Genomic DNA, 13656 nt, shown 5'->3' on the forward strand with positions numbered 1-13656 from the left:
CCCCTGTACTTCCCCGTGTCCTCATTGCCACGTCAGAGCGCTGCTCTATCAGGGGACTTCTGGCGGTTGGGGTGGGACTATCTCACAGGTTGCAGGACATTCAGCATCCCTGGAATAGATGCTCCTTACCAAGGTTCTAAACCAACCCTGAGGAAGTAGATCCAGCCAGGCTGAGACCCATTATCTCATCAAGTTCACCCCATGTTGTAAAATCAGTCTTTTCCCCAAACCAGTATCTACCTCTGGAATGGAAATGTCTTTCCAAACGGTCATATTTGCTGACCCTTAAGCCCAAGGAGTCTCCACCAGCTTTTCCCTCGGGTCCTGAGTCCCACCGATTTCCCCCCCAGGGCATCTGCCTCCGGTCCTGTCACGCGGCCCGCCCTGTTCTCCATACTTCAGGTCTTGGCCGCCTCCTTCCCAGAAAGGCTCCTCCACTTCCATCCTTCTCTTGTGGCACGTCCGGGGACACCGCCCTGACCGTGCCTCTCACGTGCTTGAAACCCCCGGTAACAGACTTCTCCCACACGACCGAGGCTGAATAGTTATCGAGGAGAAAGTCCTCCTCGTGAACATTTAAAAGTGCATGAAAAAATATTTTAAAAATTCTTTGAAATGTATCATTGAGCTTCCATGAAAGTGAAGAAGATCCTCTCGGAGGCCAAAGTTCAGCAAACTCATGGACCAACAGCCTTAACCAGTGCTGTCCCGGAATCAGCCAGCCATTCACTGCCACCCACACCTTCCATTTCCATGGCAGCGTCGGGACAAAGGGCCTGCTGAGGGATGAGAAGAGTCCCATCTCCTTTGTGGAAAGCAGAATCCCAGGCCTAGACCCACAGTGAAAAACACCAAAACGCACCCTGCAGCTAACCCCATGGTTAGGGAAAAAATCAAGCTAGGAAGAGAAAAAGAAAAAAAAAAGGTCAACACCCCCCTCCCCCCCAGGTATGTGATAAGCGAATGCATGTCACCTGAGGGGAACACGACTTTAATGAGCCTCAGAGAATACCCTCCGTACGTACATCATAAGGGGCACGATCCGAGAGGAGAAAACAGGCGTGAGATGCGTGAAGAAACCAGGGGCTCTGGCGCAAGGCAGGAGAAAGAACTCAGCATTTTCAGTCCTGCCGGAACTTCATGTACTGAAATTGTTGGGTCACATTGTTTTTAAAGGGGCAATTAAAGATATAATTAAGAAAGACCCTATCCCAAATAATGGGCATTTGAAAAAGAACTGAGTGAAAGTTATAGAAATTGCAATCTAATGGATAAAATTAAAGGCTGGAATGATAATAGTGAAATGGAAAATAGATTCTGTAGAAATTTGCCAGACACCTCTCCAGAGAGACACACAGTTGTTAAATATGAGAGAGATTAAGAGCAAGAAAATTGGATCAAATAACATTAAATACATATTTAATTGCTGTTTTGGAAGAAAAGAAAGGGAAGCTCTAATTTAGGGATTATTAACTAAGAACTGTAGAAAATACCCACATTCAGATTAAGGAGTCACATGTATCCAAACAAGAGTGAGGGGAAGCCCCTGCTGGACAGACAGAAAATAGAGATTATCTATAAAAAGAATGAATATTAAACTGGGACTTGACTCCACAGTGGAAACCTAGAGATACCACAATAACATTTTCAAAAAGAACAACTTCAAGTGATGAAAATGTCCACTGTGCAGTATGGTGGCCACTAGCACACATGGCCAGGGGACTGCTGACCTGCATGTTAGGTTTATTTCATTGTAATTAATTTCAGTCTAAGCTGCATTTGGGTGTTGACTGCCTATGGGGTGACACGGATGGTACTGAATAGCGTAACTGACGAGTACAGTTAATGAGCACATACAGAACAATTGGAGAATAGACATTTTTTCATAAAACATCGTAAAATACCAACCACAAATTAGACTCTTTAGAACAAATCTCAAGAAATTTTAGATTATTGGTATCAAAGTAGATTTTGTTCTCTGACCATGCTCTATCATTTTTTTAATCCATTACAAAGATACCTTTAAAAAAGCTTAACATAAAATTGAAATTTTTGAAAACACACTTCTAAATAATTTCTGCATAAAAATTAATAATCAAAAATAGATAATTATATTACCAAATGATAATGACAACCACACAGTTCAAAACATGAGAGAGAGAGTGGTATTTTGATAGAATTTGTAGTCTTGAATTCATCTATTAAAACATTAGAAAGGTTTAAAAGTATTACGCTAAGCACCAACATTAAGAAATTAGACCGCCCTGACCGATGTGCTCAGTCAGTTGGACGTGGTCCCGCGAAGCGCAGGGTCCCGGTTTGATTCCCTGTCAGGGCACCTGCCTGGGTCGCAGATTTGGTCCCTGGGCAGGGTGCGTGCTAGGGTGGCCGATTGATGTTTCTCTCTCGCATCGATGTTTCCCTCTCTCTCTCCCTTCCCTTCTTTCTAAAGTTAAAATAATAACTTAGACAAAGAACCCTAGAATATATACAAAGAAAGTAAAGAGATAAAATAAATGTAAAAGCAACAGTTAATGAATTACAAATCAAACATACAAAAAGATCAACAAAGCTGATTCTCTGGGGGAAAAAACTAATGAGATCAATAAACTTCTGACTAAACTAGTTAGAAGAAGGAAATAAAAAGGATAGTAGAGAAATGACAAAGGGGACACAAATACAGATCCTTACCTGTATATTTAAATGTTTACCTGTGACGGACAAGTTTGTAGAAGAACAACAGATAAGTGGATATGGCAGATATGCAAGAATATAAACTTCCGTAAGTGAACATGAGTTGATAACAGTGAAGGACATTAGGTTATGTTAGCCTCATATAGTTTACAAATCACTCCAGTCGTACACAGTCCTCAGACCATTCTTCAAGGCCAGTGTCAACTCGGCACTAAACCAGAGTGAGGAGATGTCAGGGTGGCGTCCCTCCTGAGCGGCAGCAAAACGCAAGAGCAGAGTGCATCCAGCACTACGTGTAATGGTTTCCACAGCAAAGTTTATTTTTTACAAGTACTCCTATTTGTTAAAAGCTATAAATGCAATTCACACTGACAGATAAAAGGGAGAAAACACAATCATTTCATTAAGTGAAGACAAAGCATCGAATTAAATATCAATTCATGTTTTAAAAAACTGCAGCAGATGATAAGTGGAAAAGAACTCCCGACAATAAAAAGATGAAATGTTTTTTAACAGTGACAGTAACATAATAAACATTAAAAAGGATTTTCCTCAAAATCAGTAAGCACAGAAAGGATTTCCTTAAAATCCTTAACACCATCTTAGTTTGACACTGAACGGTGGTCGTGGACCACTGCATTGGGACAGGAAAGAGGAAAAGTGGAGGAGGAGGAAGGAACTATCACTACTCAATAACAACAGTGCAGGCTTGCAGAAATTAAAAATATCACTGCATTAATTATTTGAACTAATAAAAGAGTTTAACAGGCTTTCTAGATATACTATCAACATAAGAAATCCCACTGTATTTCTCTATACGTACCAAACATCACAAAGTGTTACAATATGTAATGTTTAAAAATGCACCATTTCTGAATAAATCTAACAAATATGTAAAAAGGCCTTCATCAAGAATGTTACAGTTCACTCAGATGTTTTAAAACATCAAAATAGATTTATCATGACAATAAGTAGGATAAGTGTATATTATAAGCATGAAATTTTGTCAGTTTATTGATTCAGAGTAATTCAGTTCAAAATCTTAGCTGGATACTTTTTCTTTTTAATTGAGGCAAGATTTATTAACATCACATTAAGTGAAAATTTCCGAAGTGTTTAGTGCATTCACAGTGGTATGCAAGTACTATATTTGAGTCGTTTCAAAGCATCCTCATCATCTCAGAAGGAAGTCACACTCGGATTGAACAGTTGTTCTGAACTCACCCCCCGTAGCCACTGGGAACACCAGTCTTCCTTCCGTTTCCATGGCTTTCCCTCTGCTGGACGCACAGTTGAGGGGAAAGACCAAACCGGGTTCTTGCATTAATATATGATTACAAAAAATAAGTCCAGGTAATTTAAAGAACTAAATTTAAAGAACTAAATGGGGTAGTGAAGCTTTAAAATCACTTATAATAAGGTAGGTAAAAATGTCTTTATGATTTTAGGGCAATAAAAGATGAAAATGTTAATAAATTCAACTAAAAATGAAATTAAGAACATTTCTTTATTAAAATAACCATTAAAGAGTGAAATTTGCCTTATTATAATTATTGAAAGATCATTCTCCTAAGCATTTTCTACATGTTGATAAAACACAAAATCAATAAGAATATGAGCCAAAAAATGAACAAGTAGTTTTTAAAGTAAGGAAATATAAATGAGTAATAAACATGAAAGGCAAACAGCCTTATAAGTTATCAGGAAGTATAACTAAAACCAAAAGGAGACAGTATTTGTCATTCAGCAGTTGTCAAAAGTCAACAGCATAATGCTGAGGGTCCTCAAGGACTTCAGTCAACTGAAAGTTTTACGCAGTGCTGGTGGGATTCTGCATCTGTACACATGCTTCAGAAAAACGGTTTGAAAAGGCGCAGACCATGTGACCCAGCGACAACTCCACTGTCGAGACAGGGTCACAACTCTCAATGGCATTTTCACAGAGCACATTGGACAAGCAGGAACCTAGACATGGCCCAGTGTGTATTAGTATTAGCTACAGTAAAGCGTGATAACCTCAAAGAGCAGTGTATTATAGAACAGTGATCACAGGTAAAGTAAGTACAAAGCTATTATTCGTGATACCGCACACAAACTGATATTTGTGTGTATAAAATAGTTTAACATTTAAAATAGGAAAAACCTGGCTTCATTATTTAAAAACACCACCATGAAAGTGCCCACAACCATTTCTCTGACCCGAAACCCTGATTCGCTACGCCGATGACCCCGTGGTTCCCAAAAGGAGTCAGATGTTCCCCGACTTCGCCTTGGCTGGCCACTTGGCAGATTCCAAAATGCTCGCATCCTCTGGTTTTCTAGACCCTTCTCTGCCAGCAACGCTGCAGTGGGGCCCGCCCCCCCCCCAGGCTGTCCGGGCCAGCTGGGTCCTTGGCACTCACGCCCTTCTCCGGAACCCAAGGACCCCCCGCCTGCACCACTGCTGTGGCACTGCCGTGTATTCCTTCCATCTTATTACGCGTGTGTCCTGTCAGAGCTCAAGGCACGAAGCTTTCATGACTGTGAAGCACTGATGACAAACGTCCCTCCACTGACTCAGAACCAGAGAGAGCGGTTTTGTTCCTGTTCCCCAGACTATCTCCATCCCTGAGGGCGCTGGTGTCACTGATCAGCATGTCATTTCAGGTGCAAAACAGTCTTTTGCTACTCATCTGAAAAGTCATACCCACCTTTTAGGTATAAAACTAGCTGACGTATACCCATTACCAACCCAAAAAGTGAAGGCACAGGGTGTTCGAGACGACGAGACAGGAAGCTGGGATAAGGCGTGTTTCATTGATTAAACACATAGTTCTTTCATGAAGAACAGAAGGGAGCAGCCAGTGCTCACACCAATCATTGTTCCTGAGATTCGGTTAATTCCCTCTGCATTTATTCTATGAAGAGGAAAAGGAGTATTTAAAATAATCGGCTAGGGCTTTTCCAGTGGGAAAGACAACAGAGTGTATTACTACACTACGCAAGCAGCATGTGGTTTCATCCGGTCACTTGAGTATTGTAACCACATCTGCTCCTGGGGCTGTGGCACAAAGGAACTGACCAGGGTGTCTGAGCGGACCGCGGAGGCTGCGATCTCCCTGAAAACTGAAGCCGTGCTGGCCCGGGGTGGGTTGGCCTGTCCTGCTCCCCATGATGCTGCTCAGAACTGCGAACTCCCCTCTAATCTGTCACTCCAGCTCCCTTCAAATTAATAGAATCTAATTCATTTGAATAGAACTCAAAGTGATTTGATTCAACTCAATCAAATTGCGCTCCATGGAATCGGCCCTTGATTGAAAGCTATTAAATTCAATTCAGTAAAATAAATTTAAACATTATGCAGTGAAATTAATTTTCAATTAATTAACATTTCAGTTCAGACCCATTTTGATCTGAAGTTCAGTTCTCCATTTCTAAATTTGGACCCTATTCAAATTAATGAAATAGTGTAAAATCCCATGTGATTCCGAAAGATGCAACATGAGGCTGATAAGCCGCATTCTTTTCCTCTCCACCCGAGTCAGGCGAGTGTAGTGGCATTCAGGACAGGGAGGGAAAATGGAACTGCCACACGGTAACTTCAAGGTGACGAGGTCCCCAGCTTTGCAGCGCTGTGTGTAGCAACTCCACAAGTCTCTTGGGATTCACTCTGGTCTGAGTATTAACATAGAACAACATACAGTCAGATGGGAAACAAGAGAAAATCATTATCCAGCTGAATAAGCTGATTTCACAGAATTTATAAAAAGCTTGAGAAATAGTCTTTTGTATCTTTGAGAATGCCAGTATATATCATTTGTAATTTTATTTTCAGAGTTTTTGACATAAATAGTAAAATACAGGCATTTGGACTCAGGATCATGGTTATAGATTGGAAGAAAAACGACGTTAGAATGACTAGGTTACTCTGAAAAATAAATAACTGGCATTTTAAATGGAGGTGTTCCTGTCACACTGTCACCCGGTCAGCTCTCGCCTGGAAGACAGTGTCCTGGACTGCAGCCCCGTGGGGGCCTGTGTGTTCTCCGGACTGAACCCACACGGCCATTTCTCCAGGCCCGTGCATGGCAGACCCCGTGGCAGGTGACAAGGATCTCCAGGACGTTAGCGCGTCTCGAGCGCCTCCTCTGAGATTCTTACTCTGCAGGCCAGACGGAGCCTCAGATGAGTCTTATCTTAGGTCAGTTGAGAACACGTCTGTACACTGACTGGTCTCCCAGCAGCGGGAAGGACCCCCACCTCCCAGCCCCCATCTTACTGTCAGGACCCAAGACTGACTGCGGCTGCCACAGTTCAGCTCCTGGCGGTCGCTGCACAGGAACGAACCCCACGTGTGCAGGAGAGGCTGCCTCCGTTTCAGCCAGAGAACTACCCGTAGGACTCTTGTGTGGCCCACGCCCGTTCCAGCGCCTGGGGACGAGGACAGCCGTCAGCGTCAGCATTCAGGGCCCTGGAACCCAGGGACTGCCCCTCCCATACTGAAGGTGGGGGGTGCCGTCCTGCTTCCTCTCCCCATCACGGCCGGCAGGTTGTCTGGAGGGCCGGCTCTGCCTGCCTGCAGGACCTGCACATCAGACCCCCTCTAACCCGCCTGGAGCTTACTTCCTGTAGGGTCCAGCCTCCTCCTCCTCTGGGTCCTTTGCATTGGAAGGAAGTGCGAAGTGCACACACACTCTAGAATTACACCAGTTCTTTAGTTGTCTTGACTTAGGAAGCAAGTTATCACCATTCATTCCTACCTGGGCATGGAGTACCGTGATCAGAGTGGCCGGCTGAGAGTGACTGATGAAGTGGAGGAGAAGTGGTTTGGCAGTGCTGTGATAAAAGAAGGGAGAGAAAAAGAAGGCAGTGCTGTGAAGGGAAAGAGAGGGAGAGAAACATCAGTGTGTGGTTGCCTCTCACACGCCCCCTACTGGGTCCATGGCCTGCAACCCAGGCATGTGCTCTGACTGGGAATCAAACTGGTGATGCTTCGGTTCACAGGCCTACACTCAATCCACTAAACCACACCAGGCAGGGCTCATTGGCTGATTCTTGTATGTGCCCTGACAAAGTATCAAACCCACAACCTTGGTATATCGGGATGACATTACCAACTGAGCTACCCGGTCAGAGAATTATTTATTTTCATGAGAGTAATTTAATTTAACCAAATTAGCCAGTGCTGCTAACAAAGGATGCAAGTTGTTCTTTCCCTGGATCATACTTTTCTGATTGGCTTTCTTCTGCTCATGGCAGATGTGGAAAGAGCTCAGCAGCACATTTTGCTCTGCACGTAACTTCTTATCCCAGCAAGGAAAGCAAAATAGGATAGATTTTTGTCTCACCCTAATTGAGACCATTAGCTACATAAGACTAAAGTGCTGTGATTTAAGGAAGAGGTGGGAGGTGGGGGAAGAAAAGGGAAATCGGGCTACCCTTACCTGGTCACTCATGTGTCACTGCCCTGCAGTGAATAAAGAAGGTGTCGTTGTGAATCCCTTTGGACCCTGTCCTGGTGCTTGGGAAGGGCCCCTCCCTACAGGGAACCGAGGGTCGGCTCCGGGAGATGAGCCTGCATGCCAGCAAGCTTCGGGCTCCTGCCGGACGCCCGCCACCCAGGACGGTGAGGCCTCCTCTCCTGGGCTTCTCCGAAGGACAGGCTGCCAGTTAGCAGCCTCTGGCTTCTTTCACTGATTTGTGTAAAGCGTACGGAGCCAGCTCTTTTGCTTTGTACAATTCACCATCACTCTCTGTAGTGAAACTCTAACTTTGTTAGATTGTTCTAGTCACTGGGAGGAATAATCAGCAGGGGAGCTGAGGTTCTGAGATGTAAACTCTCATTGATTATTTGAGGGACAGACGGAGCAAGGGAGCGTCCTACCAGGCCGCCCATCACCTCCAGTTCTCCGGGTGTCTGCTTCCTTTCCTCCCCTTCACCATGTGCGCTAGTGCCCCCTGGTTTCCAGCAATACCGATAGTAACCAAAATGCCTTTGAGAAAAGTTAGTGTCAGGTCCTCTCGAAAAGACACAGAGCAACAGATGGTGGCATGGTCGGTCTAGGTCATGACTCTCCACTGTCGGGGCAGGTGGTGTGCCTGGGAGATGCCAAGCACCTTTGCAAGGTTGGCCTGACACCGTCCACCTCTGCCCTCCTCCCGTGATATGGGCAGCGATGGACTCAGCAGAGACCTCGTGTCGCCCACAGGCCAAATGACATGGCTCAGATTTTATAGTTTCCTTAAATGGGATTTTTTTTATGCCTCACTTGTTTATATACTCGACTGCATCAAAAGAAAACAGGAGTTTTTCATTGATTGTGTTTGCAACGTTGGGAAGCATCAGAAGTTGGATGCTTTACTCTGGTGGAAAGGGAAGGGAGAAGCAAAATAAGGGGCAGGTAGAAAGCAAACACAGCCCCCTCCCTGTCTGCTGGGACGAGGCTCGGGAAGGCAGAAGACCGGACCCAGAGCGGACCCTCGTCTCAGAGAGCTGGCTGCTTCCTCCATTCACAGCAGGGTGCTGGAGTCTCCCTCTCTACTGTTTACCAGGTGGAGTCAAATATATATGCAGATATATTTAAATCCAGTTGTCATATGTGGTTACGGCAAAAGAAAAATAGTCACTTTTGCAAATTAAGTCAATACAAGTGGGGAATTTAGGTATCTGACTGAAGTAGGAGAATGAATAACTCCTTCCCAGCTTCCGAGCGTGAGCAAGCGGAACCTTAGTCCCAGTAAAGTTCCAAGACTGTAAATCACCCACCTTTGACCAAAACTGTTCCTAAGGAAGACAGGTGGCAGATGTGAGGAAGGACTGCAGTGGTCGTCACATCATCCCAGTGTGGCCCTTACTCACCTCAGTGCGTCATTATTGGCATAGATGGCGTGACCGTTGGTGTGATAACTCACTGAGTGCAAGGTTTTTTCTGCATGTTTATTTCCAGCACTCACGCAGATGCTGGGACACAAGGACACTCAGGGTTCCGGAGCAGGGGGTGGGGGAAGCGGGTCATTATAATGGACTTGTAACCATGCACCTGGAGATTTTAATTGGCTAGCCTTCCTGGCTCACCGGCCAGCACTGTCTCCAACAGATTTCGGCCATTTCCCGCTCCCTGTTCTCAGGGTTCCTCGGTCTCCTTCCATCCCTGCCTCTGCCTGCTGCTACCTGGCTGCTTCTTCCACCTGAAACTCAACAGAGCCCTCAAGCTGTCACATTAAGTAAAAGACAAAGTGTAAATCCTCATCTCCGTAGGTGGGACTGTGAAATCAGACCGTGCTGAACACACGGCTCTTCTGGCAGCCCTTCCCACATTTCTCCTTTCCCCTCTCTGGCTGCCATCTTTCTCTACCTCCACGATGGCCAACTGCCTCTCTTGCTGTTTTCTACCAGCTGTCAGAATTGGAAGGACTTTAAAAGCATATTTTTCACTATTAATATTTCCTGGTTCACCTTGATAGTTCCGCAAATGAGATTTTTCAACCCAGAAAATGCCCCTGCAATCCAGATGACTGCAGGCATCCCCGTTCCATGTATCGAGCTTGTCATCCTTCCTTTGGCCTGCCCTCAACCTCTCATCCCCCTGTTACCGCCCTCGGCGCAGCGCCTCACTGTCCTGACAGTCACTCAGGCCAGAGCCTAGGATTAGCCCACGGGACTTTCCTTCTGCCTTCGCCACCGCCCTCACCCAGCAATCCCAAACCGGCCACACCTCCTGGAGTTTCCCTCCCTTTCCCTTCCTACTGCTGTTTATTATCTCTCCCTGTACCCAGCCAGGAGCAGCACCTGTGGACACTCTGACTTCGTCCCCCAGAAATCTGCCTTTGTCTAACTATCTCTTGTAAACTGTGAGTTTAATCATAATCCCCAGCTTAAAATTCTAAATCTGTTTCCCTTGATTTACAGGAGGAAGTTCAACCTTCTTAAATAGGGGAGAAACAAACACTGTAAAGCAAGAATAAACCCGTGCAAAATAACTTCTTATGTGGCCCTTACCTACTATTTATTACCACCCACTCTTGCACCCCTTGCAGGCGTATCCCGATGGCCCTGTTCCACTGCACATGTACACACTTCTACGTCCACTTTCCACGTAGAACTGCATCATCCTGCAGCCTTTGCCCCAGGCCTTTACCTCTCACATCCTTGTCTACCTGGTGACCCCCACTCAGCCTTCCAGACGTAGCAGCCTTTCTGGGGACCCTCCCTCCGTGACCCTCACCCATCCTCCTCTGTATCGTGGTACTTACTGACACGTGCTCTCAGTCTGAATTGCTTTCCTCCACTGAAGGAGCGAGCGAGTGAGTGAGTGAGTGATAAGCCAAACAGTAAAGGAAAGTCCACTGTATATAAAGAGCATTGTACGATGTCCTGGAAGACACGCGTCAGACTCTGGCTCGGGAGCTCATCTGCTGTGCGATTGAAAGACTCGCTTCGCCTTTCCCCACCCGAGTCCCTTACCTGTACGGGGAGGAGGTCACACTAAAACACAGTGGAGGTCCACACGCCGCTCTAGCATTCTGTAGCCTCCGTGACTGTCATTTCACAGAAAAGCATGAGTGGTCGTGCGCTTGGCCGTGTACTGCAGAATCACTGTGCCGCAGCGTGCCTTCCTGCGCACACGCTCTGTCCCAGCCCTTTCCACGCGCGCTCCTGACTGTCAATGTTTCTTACCAGGAAAGAGGTGCATATCCTGCCGAGACCATTTGGGCTTACAGTCCCCTCTGCTATTTTTAATTAAATACTCCTCTCATGGAGGTACATTTGCTTTTCAGAGGAGGGATAAGCGCCATTCGGTCTCACCGAGAGCAGCGCCGCTCCTGGGGGAGGTGGGGGGAGTGACAGGCTCTCCTGGCCCCTTGCTGGCCCCGTCTCAGCACGCCTCTCCCTCTCTCGCAGATGGAAGTCCTTACACCTGGTGGGTTGGCAAAGCCAACGAGAAGCACTACTACTGGGGAGGCTCCGCGCCCGGAGTTCAGAAGTGCGCCTGCGGCATCGAGCGCAACTGCACGGACCCCAAGTACTACTGCAACTGCGACGCGGACTACAAGCAGTGGTGAGTGCCGCGCCGCACGCACGCACGCACGCAGTCACGCTCGCACGCAGTCACGCACGCACGCTCGGTGTGCGTGCTGCTTGGTCCAACCAGTGAGAGAGGAGGAAAGTTCGGGAAGCGCTGAAATGATGCGAAAATGGGCTAGGAAGGTCGGGAACTCACTCAGTTGACAAATGCGAGGAGTGTTTTGAAAAACATAAAAGCAGAAAGAGGTCAGGGCTTCAAGGGTGAGCATCTAGAAGTAGATGGACTGTAGTTGATGTGTTCATATATTATCCAGAGGGGAAAATAGTGAGCCCGGTAGTGGGCAGTAGTTTGCATAGTTCAGTGTGCTTTGGGACAGTGGAGGGGACAGCGGAGGGGACAGCCTGTGGCCAGGAGGCCACGTGCAGGTGAGTGAGAGCATTTGCAGCGACAGTCTCCAATGGTCAGTGCGTCACCTCCTGCAACATTTGCTTTCAGTGGCTGGACATGAAAAGGAGGGGGGTGTGGGAGGGAAAGGAAAACTGTTCTTCGCTCTTGCCTTCAATGACGGTGCTTGCTCTTCCGCGTCCTTTCATGCCTTTCGCTGTGTCTAACTCTGATAGAAATCGGTTCAAGAGGGTCTATTTTGGGCTTCTTTCATCCATCTACTGGCTTTTGTACTGCTTCACGTGAATGGCTGGGCCTCCGTCAAAAGCAAAGATAAAATCAGCTGCCCCTCTGTGTGAAAACAAGAGGCCCCGTAAGTTGAGGTGGGAAAACTCAAACCTCAATGTGGCCCTTCCCTGAAGCACACGCCCTGCACCCGTCAGAGACGTGGGGGTTCTCGGCCCCCTCCCCGCCTCCGGCATCGCAGCAGACCACAGCCCTGCTGTTTCCGCGTGTGGCCAACCACAGTGTACTGCGGTCGCCTCGGTTTTACTCTCTTTAGAAAGCAATGTGAAGTTTATTCCTTTTTTAAAAATTTTATTTAGCTATTTTTCAAGTACAGTTTTCTGTCTATTTCTCCCATCCCACCCCGTGCTCCCCACCTCCCTCCCATTTCCACCCCCCTTAGTTCTCGTCCCTGCGTCCTTCATACTTGTTCCTCCTTGTTCATACAAATCCCTCCTCTTTTTTCCCCTTAAATTCCCTCCCTTCTCCCCTCTGGTCACTGTCCTCTTGTTCTCTATTTCAGTGTCTTTGTTTTTATTTTGCTTGCTTGTTTAAGTTTATACCTTTTTAACTGAAAACTAATTCTGACTATAAAGTTACATAATTTTGGTAGGATGTCCAACTGTCTTTCAAAAGCCACATTTAAAAGTTTTTATAGTAAATTCATTACCAAGGCTATATATTTTGCAGCAGCTTAGAATTTCTGTGTGTGTGTGTGTGTCTGTGTAAATAGCTATTATTCTTTAACTGCGGTTTTTTGTAAAGAGAAAATCGTGATACTCAGTTTTTTGTTGTGTTTGAAAGGTGTGCGTGCATACACACATCTGTACCAAGACTGGAAATCAGGAAAATGGAATCAAAAGGACATTGAAATGAACTTAACTTTTTCATTCATATCATCACTCAACAAATACAGACAGGATTCAGCAAGGGTGGGGTAAAGGAGTGAACGATGATAACAAGAACCCCTGCCCTGGTTTATGTCCTGTTGACAGTGTTTTCAGTTGTGTGTCCTCACCCAAGTTCCAAGACTCTCTCAGATTCTTTAGTGACTCACGGCCGCTTCGGGAAACTGACGCTGGGTGCAGCCTCCCAACCACAAGTGTGAGCTCTGCCCAGATGGCCCACAGTCCAGGCAGCCCACGGCACTCAGCTCTTCTCGCCCAACACAGAGGAGAGCTGAGATATTCAGGAAAGGGAGGTCTAGTGCATACAGTCAAGTGAAGTTCACTTCCGTCAGACACCATGCTAAATGCTGGCGACACCGTGAGCGACAGGGGGGCGCTCT

General features: G+C 46.3%; 1 protein-coding gene across 1 annotated transcript in view; it reads left to right on the plus strand.

The window, feature by feature from the left end:
* CNTNAP2 (contactin associated protein 2) overlaps positions 1-13656 on the plus strand; it is a 1645556-nt gene that overhangs the window by 1316921 nt on the left and 314979 nt on the right. The window contains exon 14 of the mRNA XM_053671916.1: positions 11576-11732. Within this exon, the coding sequence (XP_053527891.1) occupies positions 11576-11732 (157 nt within the window). The remainder of the gene's footprint in view (positions 1-11575; positions 11733-13656) is intronic.

The sequence above is a fragment of the Artibeus jamaicensis genome, unplaced genomic scaffold (assembly GCF_021234435.1).
Source record: "Artibeus jamaicensis isolate MK-2021 breed Jamaican fruit bat unplaced genomic scaffold, CSHL_Jam_final contig_718, whole genome shotgun sequence".
NCBI lineage: Eukaryota > Metazoa > Chordata > Mammalia > Chiroptera > Phyllostomidae > Artibeus > Artibeus jamaicensis.